This window comes from Papilio xuthus, unplaced genomic scaffold (assembly GCF_000836235.2).
Source record: "Papilio xuthus unplaced genomic scaffold, Pxut_1.1 DF828952.1, whole genome shotgun sequence".
Taxonomy (NCBI): domain Eukaryota; kingdom Metazoa; phylum Arthropoda; class Insecta; order Lepidoptera; family Papilionidae; genus Papilio; species Papilio xuthus.
This window is the reverse complement of record NW_013529697.1, coordinates 7,544,068-7,554,308: the sequence shown is the minus strand read 5'-3', so window position 1 is coordinate 7,554,308 and position 10,241 is coordinate 7,544,068. Positions and strand designations below refer to the sequence as shown.

The 10,241-nt window shown below is 32.1% G+C and overlaps 2 protein-coding genes across 2 annotated transcripts; one reads left to right on the top strand and one right to left on the bottom strand.

Moving 5' to 3' along the window:
• The first annotated feature begins 374 nt into the window (after positions 1 to 374).
• Positions 375 to 7,465, top strand: LOC106127363 (uncharacterized). Its single transcript, XM_013325447.1, has 7 exons — positions 375 to 3,176; positions 3,243 to 3,305; positions 4,334 to 4,667; positions 5,102 to 5,770; positions 6,152 to 6,306; positions 6,721 to 6,891; positions 7,294 to 7,465. Exons 1-7 carry the CDS (start codon positions 469 to 471, stop codon positions 7,439 to 7,441), a joined length of 4,248 nt encoding a protein of 1,415 aa, XP_013180901.1. The 5' UTR covers positions 375 to 468; the 3' UTR covers positions 7,442 to 7,465.
• Mulk (acylglycerol kinase-like protein Mulk) lies at positions 7,462 to 9,457 on the bottom strand. Its single transcript, XM_013320149.1, has 5 exons — positions 9,226 to 9,457; positions 8,969 to 9,149; positions 8,638 to 8,755; positions 7,606 to 8,440; positions 7,462 to 7,477 (listed from the first exon to the last, which is right to left on the bottom strand). Exons 1-5 carry the CDS (start codon positions 9,333 to 9,335, stop codon positions 7,462 to 7,464), a joined length of 1,260 nt encoding a protein of 419 aa, XP_013175603.1. The 5' UTR covers positions 9,336 to 9,457.
• Positions 9,458 to 10,241: the final 784 nt, after the last annotated feature.

The following is a 10,241-nucleotide window of genomic DNA, read 5'->3' as shown; positions in this document are numbered from 1 at the left end:
CTGATAGAATATTTAAATTGATCGCCCTAATTTGCTTTACCTAATAAATCGATTAAACTTAAATTTATAGCATGTGTATTATGCACACCAAATACACACACTTTATTTTTCTTATAGTATTCAAGAGAAGTCGGCCTTTGAATTTAACATAATTCAACACAAAAATAAAATACGTGACCACACTCATTACTTCCTTATTTAGATAAATTATACGATTTTTTTTTGAAAATTGGAATCGAAATAAAATTAATTTAAATACTTTCTTAAGTTGTTCAATAGATGGCTAAAACTTAAAAAAGTTCACAGAATTTTTATTGCTTTCGTTTTGCCTGTTTGTCAGTACGGATTTATCATCTTTGTACAACGTCAAAAAACTGTCAAAAATCGTTGAACGTAAACAGAAACAAACACATGGACTGATTCGCCGAATTATTGTATTTGAGTGTATTTAAGTTTTTAATACTAAAAATGCTACCCCGTGACGATTTAATATCTTTTATGGATCTGCTCGACTTAGATGAAGAAGTTGTCGATACTCGGTTGGCAGCAATAATGGACCGATCAAATTTCATCGAAAACCATTTATCAAATGCTCTACATTTACTGAAATATAAACAACTTATTAACTTAAGAGAAGATTCTGAATGCGATAATGATAAAGAATTTTGTTTCGTAAGTAAATTATTAAGTAATCTACAAGAAGATAACGTAGAAATTATTTGTAAAATAATTAAAGTTGTATTATCACTTAATCCGAATACTTTAGTGTCTAAGTCGGAGCATTTGGTTCAACAAATCTTATGCAATTTGGAGTTACCATCACAGCCTGTTAAACCGTTGATGAGCGTCAATGAGGATCAGGTTACAAAAATAATGCTTGATTTAAAAGTATGCAGTAGTATTGTTGAAGCAGTTATAAACAACAATGATGTTCTAACACTACCATTTCTAGAAGTACCATTAGAAAATGTTTTATATAGTAATGAAGATAAGCTAAAAGGTTATTTTCTAACCAAGACAGTTCCATTATTCTTTAAAGGTGTCCATGGTTATGGTATATTGGACAGAATTTGGAAACATCTCATACAGCTAAATAATAAGACAGATATAGGTCTTAAAACACTAAGTTGTCTTTCAGACTACTATTTACCAAGTGCAGATGGTAAAATAACTTTAGAGTCAGAAATTATATTTAAACAACAGTTTTGGGAGATCATTCTAGATGGTTTAATGTCTGATTTAACAAACAGAAAGATGTCTATGTATCTAGCTAAACGAGCACTTGATTATTTAAGGTTTCTTAAAAAAGATGCAATGATAAAATCAGAGGATAATATCATATTTAAATGGACATATAAAAATATGGATGAGCAGAAAGTTATGTGGAATAATTTCTTTATAGTGCTAGACAGTTTAGAAGAGAAACAAAGTAATATTGTCCTTCCATCTTTAAGACTTCTTGAAACATTAAAAGATATGCCAGAATATTGGTTAAATTGTATATTTAATCTTGGTTTGAAACATGATAATACACAAGTTCGTTTAAAATGCATCGAAAATAGATTAAAATTTAAAATATATGTTAAATCAGAAGCAAAGACACTTCTAGATGCATTGAATGATACATATCTATTTGACAAGAACACTGACTACAATAAGCTTAAGAATATACTATCAAATGTGTTTTCAGATATTAAAACTTTAATGTGTATTCTTTCTACAATGCCTGAAATTAAATGGGCCCCTGTCCCATTATTTCATATAAGCGAAGTATTGGCAAGTGTACGAAAAGATTTATTAAGCAAATATGATCAATCGAGTATCACCCAAACAATATTAAATATTTTAAAAATTTCGTGTAATAATATACTTATACGTAAAGCTATTCTAGTAAATATTTCACACTTAGTTGGCAACTGTTGTAAAGGATTGCATTGGAAAGAATATTTGAATTTATATTCACATTTTCAATTTGATTCGTACATCGAAGAGAGTAGGAATAGCAACCCATTTCTAATGTATTTAAAAGAAAACACATTGTTACAAGCTGAAGATATACAATCATTATTCATTTTAATAACAACTGTGGAAAGAAATATAGATTTTGGTTTATTTTATATTCAAACACATCCTGTAGAAGTGACGGGATTATTAACATTGATTAATAAAATGATTTTAAACATTCAAGACATCAATCAGAGGCAATTTGCTGATAAAATGAAATGCTTTGATGATGTAGTTTCATTAACAAACATTTTTAGTAAGACAATAAGAAAGAATAATTCAGCTATAGAAAATATAAATCTGATTACAGCAACAGCTTATAAAACTATACTGGAATATTTGATTTCTTTGTTGGGAAGTGACAAATATTTGTGTGTACAAGAAATTGACTTATTATTTGTTGGATTAAAACCGATGATTGGTAATTTAAGTGATTACAATTCAATTCAGACTGTATTACAAGTATTTAAGTCATGTATTCTTTTACTTCTAGATAGTAATGTTGTTTTAGAAGTAAAGATTTTCTCCGTACATATTTTGAGTGCTTTATTAACAAGTCCATTAATGATAGAATATTATGGACATATAATTTTGTCTATAGAAGATTTCTTAAAACTAACAAAGACAGGATTTGTAGAGTCCAGTACAAAAGAAAGAAGTGGCAGACTTAAAAATATTTTGTATGAAAAATATTGTGAAATTCTATACAATATTATTAAAATTAATAAAAATAAAAATTTGAAAACAGTGCCAAAAGAGTTTACAAGCTTTATTGATAATGCAGTCGAGTGTGGAGGCTATGGATGTTTGATTTGGATTCTTAAAATTATGAAAGAAGTTATACCAATTTTGGATCATGAATTTGATTTGTCGTTATTTTTAGAAAAAATGTGGAAAGAAATAGAAGAATTAAAAACCAATAATCAATATATAAAATGTATTGAAGAATTTGTTAATATAATAACTGAAAATTCATTATTAAATAAACCTGAATATAACAATTTATTTTTGTCATATTGGCATAAAATAATTGAATACGGTCCAATAAAGAATACTCCGTTATTCTTCCTAATAAGAGAAATCAATGGAAAAGATTTGTCTATGTTTAGTCAAATGGTATATGCCCTTTGTGACATATTATTATATTGTCCAATTCCTAGAAAAGATCAGAGGTGAGAGTTATAAATTATGGTATGTAATAAATTTAATACATCATAATATAAACAATATTTTTCCAGGATTACCGATAATCTTTCAATTGAAATTTTAAATCAAAATAAATATGGCATAGATAATAGAAGGTAAGAATTCATCATCATCAGCTCACTAAACGTTCCCAACCGAGGGGCTCGGAGCCTACTGGTTGACTTCACACATATCTTTGAATTACTTCTCAGATATGTGCAGCATCACGATGTTTTCCTTCACCGTAAGAACATAGGATAAATGTACATATGTAAATCGGAAATCGAAAGACACATTGGTACATGGCGGGATTCGAACCCAGGACTTGCAGATTGCAAGTCAAGTGCTTGAACACTGAGCTACCGACGCTCTAAGGTAAGAATTACACATTAAAATATATTGTATGGTGTATTTAATACAAGCTGTCGCCCCCGACTCCGTCCGCGAGGATTCAAAAAAAAAAAAAACAGTGGTAGAGCCCGCTTTAATATCTTCGCAAGAATTGGCCCTGTTCGCCCGGTGAAATACCACGACCACACAGAAGACAGGCGTCAAGTAGAAGCAATTCCGCGTTTCGTCTAATGAGTGTGTGTCCCGGAAGCCTAATTTAGTCCTCTTTCCCTTCCCACCCTTTTTCTTGTTAGGAAAGGATGGGAAGTGTAAGTGGACTTTCCGGATGAGAGGATGCATGGAAGGGAAAATATTTTCTTTCTGTGCATCCTCTCCTCCGTCGATTAATGCTAGGCAACGCATATGCAATTGCGTATGTCGTAAAAAAAAAACGTAGTAGCCTATTTGCCCCTCGGGATCTGTTGATCCATCATTGAGATATCTTCTAACAAACATCTATCCATTAAAATTTTCGCACTTATATTATTAAGAATCTTCTAATAAATTCTATAGTTTTACCTTACATTCCAAATCTTATATTATAAATCTGATGTTTGGATGGTTTTTTGTTACAAGGTATCTCCGGAACGATTCAACAGATCTTCATGAAATTTGGCACAGATGTTGATCATAGTGTGTTTGTGTTCTTCCAGACTTTGATTCAGTTTTTTTTTAATTCCACGCGGTGGCAGTCGACAGCTATTTAAAACAATTTTGTCATACTTCAAATTAATTAATTCTGTGTTCCTTTCAGTTACGATGTCCATTTTAATTTTCATATACAATATTTATCGTACTCTGCATTAAGTAAAGCTGATAATCAAGAAGTTTTAAACACAATAATAAGATTTATTATAAATAAAATCAATATGATATTTACAAGTAAAAAACGCTATCATGGTAATTCAATATCACATAGAACATTGTTAACTGCTATGCAAACTTTGCTTCTAATATTGTTGAAATCTAGAGATAGCCAAATGGATAATACTGCAGACTGGTGTATGGATATATTAGGTTCCATTCCTCATCAACCAAGTGTTAGAATTTGTTTGGAATGGTATATTGCACTATACTACTGTTTCAAGGTAACATGTTAAAAGTATTTTATTAAAAAAAATATATATATTTTATCAATACACACAATACTCATGCCTGTATTCCAGAGGGGTAGGCAGATACCATGGATCTCCATTTGACGTGGCCAAACGAAAGTCTGCATTCCACTATCGGGAGAATGACCAGCAGTGTAGCTTTTTTCACACGGGAATTGACACATATCTTTGAAATTTATTTTGCCCATATATGCAGGTATATGAATCACGATGTTTTCCTATACCGTAAGAACCTCGGATAAGTGCAAATATGTAAATCGTAATAGTACATGGCGCGATTCGGATTACGAGTCAAGTACTTAACCCCTGAGCCATCGACGCTTCATATTTATAAATAATTGATTTTAATTTGAAAACAGCATTGTAACAAAATGTAATTAAACATTTTTAATATTTTTTTTTCTCAGGAGGTCCAAATTGGTGAGAATATGGTAGAGCATTTTAAGTCGAAAAATATGCCTTTGACATCACAGTTTATAATTCTGTTTTGGATTATTAAATTTAGGATAAAACATGGTTCTTTAAAAAGCGATGAATACGAATTTGTAATGGACAATCTCCTTTATCATACTATGGGACAAATATTTAGTTTGAGATTGCACGCGCAATATCTCGCTGCAAAACTTTACGATTTAAATATTAATAAATCAGACAAATATAATTTCACCATACAAGTAATAAGGAAAACGTTCACAGAGAGTTCTGGCGACAAAGGATTTATAAAACTTCAAAAAGATTATTTCGCGAACGACTTCGATCTAGTCATAGATTTTATACCGAGTTTTATATTTTATTTTCTACCGAGATATTGTGAGATGTACATCAATGAAAAAGTGGATAAGACTTTTATTAAAAGCATTCTGCAAGAAATAGATGATAATTCTTTTGCGAAAGTTTCAAAGAGCGTTTTTAAGACCGAATGGACGAAATATCAAAAGAGACATGATAATATTTACGATGTTTTGATCACGGACATGAAAGAAGCCGTTGAAGAAGATGAATCAAAGGGTACTATCCAAAAGAAATATGTTCCTTGGACGAATATGAGTGACATAAATATAGACCTTCAAGATAAGGTAGAAAACTTACATCTTTAGTTGTCCATTACGTAAGACCTCTCCCTTCATACATAAGGCAACGTAAATTGACGAAACTAACATTGTATGGTTACGTCGCGTGAATCGCGTACCCACAACTTTGAATTTTAGACGCGTTCTTTTGGTTTTAGTAGATGTGATCCGCCATCTTGAAAATCGCAACTTTTCTTATGACAATTTTAACAAACAGATGGCTTAGACGACGAGGTAGAAATGTCGGCAACGCTGTGTACGGATCTTTATCACATTGTTTTGTATAAAAGGCTTAGCGATTGAATCCGTCGGGTTTTAAAGATTTACGTTGCCTTGTATACGAAGGGCCTAAGAGTAAGGTGTTAATACATTTTTTTTCATAACCAGAAAGGTAAAAAGGGTGAACTTATAGTGGTTGCATCATTGATCGATAAACTGCCGAATCTTGGAGGATTAGCTCGCACTAGTGAAGTGTTCGGTATTAAAACTTATGTTATCGATAGCCTTCGTCATTTACAGGATAAGCAATTTCAAGGCTTAAGGTATGCAAAAATCAAATTAACTTTTAGTATTTGGTTTATATTTCTAAATAGCATGAAGTTTAAGTAACAGTTTCTTCTAGAAGTTAAGGTTAAGGTTAAAAAACCTTCAAATTCTAGCAAGAACTAATGCTGCATTCTATGGATTTATCGCTTAAACTTATATTAATCTAATCTGTCGTTTTCTGGGTCTTTAGTCTCTTACGTCTTTATTTTTTATAAGTAGCAAATAATTGTGTACATTTAAGGTAAGCGTCCATTGGCTCGCACCGGACGCACCTCACGTACGGATTAATGGACGCAGCGTTATGTAAAATCATACAAAGCAAACTGAAATTCGTTGCGGACCGTACGGTGCGTTCTGTTCGGGCCAATGGATGCGTAGCTTCATATGTGTTTTTCTTTCTCAATATTAAGTGTATCAGCGGAACGTTGGATTGATGTGGAAGAGGTGAGACCTTGTGGTTTGAAGCAATACCTCATGGAAAAGAAATCTGAAGGTTATTCAGTTGTTGCTGCTGAGCAAACTTCTACCAGTTCACAACTGCAGAAGTTCAAGTTTCCAAAGAAGACATTGCTTTTGCTCGGGTAAGATTAATATTTGAACTAGAGTCCAAATAAGATGGTATGTTGACTCGGCATTGGTGATATTGTTTACGTCAGATCAAATCAATTGAGTGCTTATTATAAAGTTTTATAATATTATTACATGTTTTATAATTTATCGTATACTGGATGTGGCCCGCGACTCGGTTCGCACGAAAATAAAAAAAAATAGTGGCCTATTTGTTCTTCCAGACTATTATCTACATTTATGCCAAATATCAGCGAAATCCATGCTGGAGCTACCTTCTAACAAACATTCAAACATTTGCATTTATAATATAAGTAAGATAATTTTATACTGACAGCGATATATTTATAATTCCGTAATTTTAGGTTGTTTTACGAATTCGTTTTATAATTTTTGAGTGTTTAAATTAATTTCAGACATGAAAAGGAAGGCGTACCTTGCGATCTTTTACCGCTGATGGACTTTTGCGTTGAAATTCCGCAGCAGGGTGTGGTTCGGTCTCTGAACGTTCATGTTACAGCCGCCATCTTTGTTTGGGAGTATTCTAGGCAAATCATGTTATAATATATTATGTAAATAAATATTTATCCCATAATACAACTGAATTTTAATTTCCATTATCGTTTAATTTGTATTTTTTTTTAAATTTAATATTAAGGTTATCTACTAGCGAAATATTTCGACTTTTATTTAAATTAAAAAAAAAAGATTTTACGATTTTTCTTTACATAATCATTTTATTATTATTACAAAAAACTTTAACAATATGAGGTAGTAATGTTATTTTAACAGGTTTCACTTCAAATTCTTCTCTGTCTATATCAATAATAACATCAGGACCGGATTCATTTGGTATGAGCTCCACAGTCCTAGCGGCAATGCTTTTGTTATTATCATCAATGCCGTTAATTCGTTGCCAACCTTCGGAAACAAATTCAGAGTAACTGTACTTATTTTTACCAATTACAACACTAAGTGAAGGAATTTCAGATTGACCAAATTTTTGTGGTCTTATTCTAAGATTGCTCGTCTTGAAACATAATTCTTGTAATATAGCACATTCAGGATTAACAACTGTTGTGGTAGCCGTTTCCGGTGCACTCGGCATAAAGAAACTCCATTTTCTTTTTACTTCTGGCTTCTTCTGTATACAGTTGTTACAACCTGCACAAGGCGGTGTATATTTGATAACACCGCTGCAATTCCAATTAAGAGATTCTTTGTAACCATTAAAAATGTATGAAGCATAATCCCTTAGTGACCCATAAAACCAATATTTATCTCTCTTTGCCATTGTATCCCTAAATGCACCCCACTCTAGAGAAGTCATTGCGTAAATAGGTCTACTTGATGTCTCTTCTTCATGTACCATTGGTTCAATTTTCATAGCATCTTTCCATACTGTATCTCCTTTAATGATGGCCATAGAGGCTTCTATTAATTGCTTAACTCTTTCTACACCTTTGCCACCTTCAAATAAACTGTTTCCAAAATTGTTGGTGCGTCCCAATGGCAAGATTCCAAGTGGAAATTGATTGGCCCCATCATTTCTTCTTAATAAACCTGCAAAGACAAGAAAATATTACCTTTATCAATGTTACCTGAGGGACTGCACTAAGATAGACTTCTGAAATTAGAGTTAAAGAAGAAAAATTGGGTACTATGGAATAATATATAATTGTCATAATCAGCAGAGAACATAAAAAAGAGATTTCAGTATTATAATTTGTTAAATGTTCTAGTGAATATTTGCTGTCTACCTGTAACAGTTTCAGAGAAAGTTCCATCCCCTCCTGCAACAATGATGGCCTCAGTTCCACGAAGGGTTTCAACGATTTCCTTAGCATTACCTTCTGATGTTGTCTGTATTACATCCACCTAAGTATGTAAAAATATATCTCTTACTAACATTATAAATATGAATGTTTAGATGGATGGATGTTTGTTTGAAGCTATCTCCAGAACGGATGAACGGATCTCTATGAAATTTGGCATACATATAGAATATAGTCTGGAACATTAGGCTACTATGTTTTCTTTTAATTCCGCGCGGGCCGAGTCGCAGGCGACAGCTACTATATTAAAACTTACTTGCAACCCAGCTAAATGTAGTAATGGTTCACAATATTTCTCAAAATCTCTTTTCGCTTTTCTTTTATTTGCTACGGGGTTTAATATAACCGTAACAAGAGTTGGGTTCCTCTCCATGGGTATCAATGAATCGCCATATTTCACGGCTTCTCGACATGCTGCACGCATCAGAAGATTTATCCTAAAATAAAATAAATAAAAATAAAGAAGTATAAACAGCGTATGATAGTTAAAATATTTAATTTTATTACACTAACTCATATTTCTCCTTGATGGTCGCAGCGCCGTAATATAGAGCAAAAACACCGACAGCAGATTTTTTCCAATTATTTCTAATTGTTTTACTGAATTTTATTAACCTCTCCATCACAGAAAAACTTTTTAATCGACTTATATTCTTACATTTACTAATATTATTATTTTTATAAGTTTAGTTTATAGGTTAGTAGAATTGTCAGAATCAGCTGTTAATTTTTTCTTCCATCTGACATTGCTGTTTGTACCAAAGAATAAGAACCGGTACCAATTCAGGTGCACTGTGGTATTTGAAGTTAAAAAGTAGACATTAAGTAACTCAAGGACCCATGGTCCAGTGAACAGCAGACTTATAAGACCTTGTCTAAAAATATTGATGAGTAAGAGATCTATATTCTATTCAGGAGGAATTTTAAGCGCTAAGACTCAACCATGAATAGCAAAGTGCTGGCAAAGAGAAATCAATAATGAATGAATGATAGTTAGGTATTTTATATCGATAAATGAATAACAACTGAACTGCAGCTCTCGTAGATCTCGTATCTTTGTCTCGTATAGTGATATAGGGATGGTCGTTAATGGGTTTGGGGTCAACGAAACGAAACGTTTAAATTGCTTTTTCCATGTAAAATTTTAATCAAATTATATTCAATAAACAAAGATCAATCATATAGTATTACCCCGAAAATAAAGTTATACATTGTTGACTTAAACATGTGTTTTAACACTTTGTACGTCGGCGAAGGGTATTATGGACATCAAAGTTGTGTGTCAAAAAACATGTCTCACCAAAGAGTATATAAATATGTATCGCCTAACTACTTTTGGCATAAGTATTTCATTATTTATTGGTGTAGAACTCATTTGGCAAGTCGACGAATAGTTAAATACCAAGATTTGTCGAAAATCCAAGTGTTAAAATCATGAGATAAATTGACGTACGTACACTGTCAATTTTTTTTATAGTAAGGCCCCGAAGACTAGCACATAAATAAAAAACGATCAGTGATTTCTACAT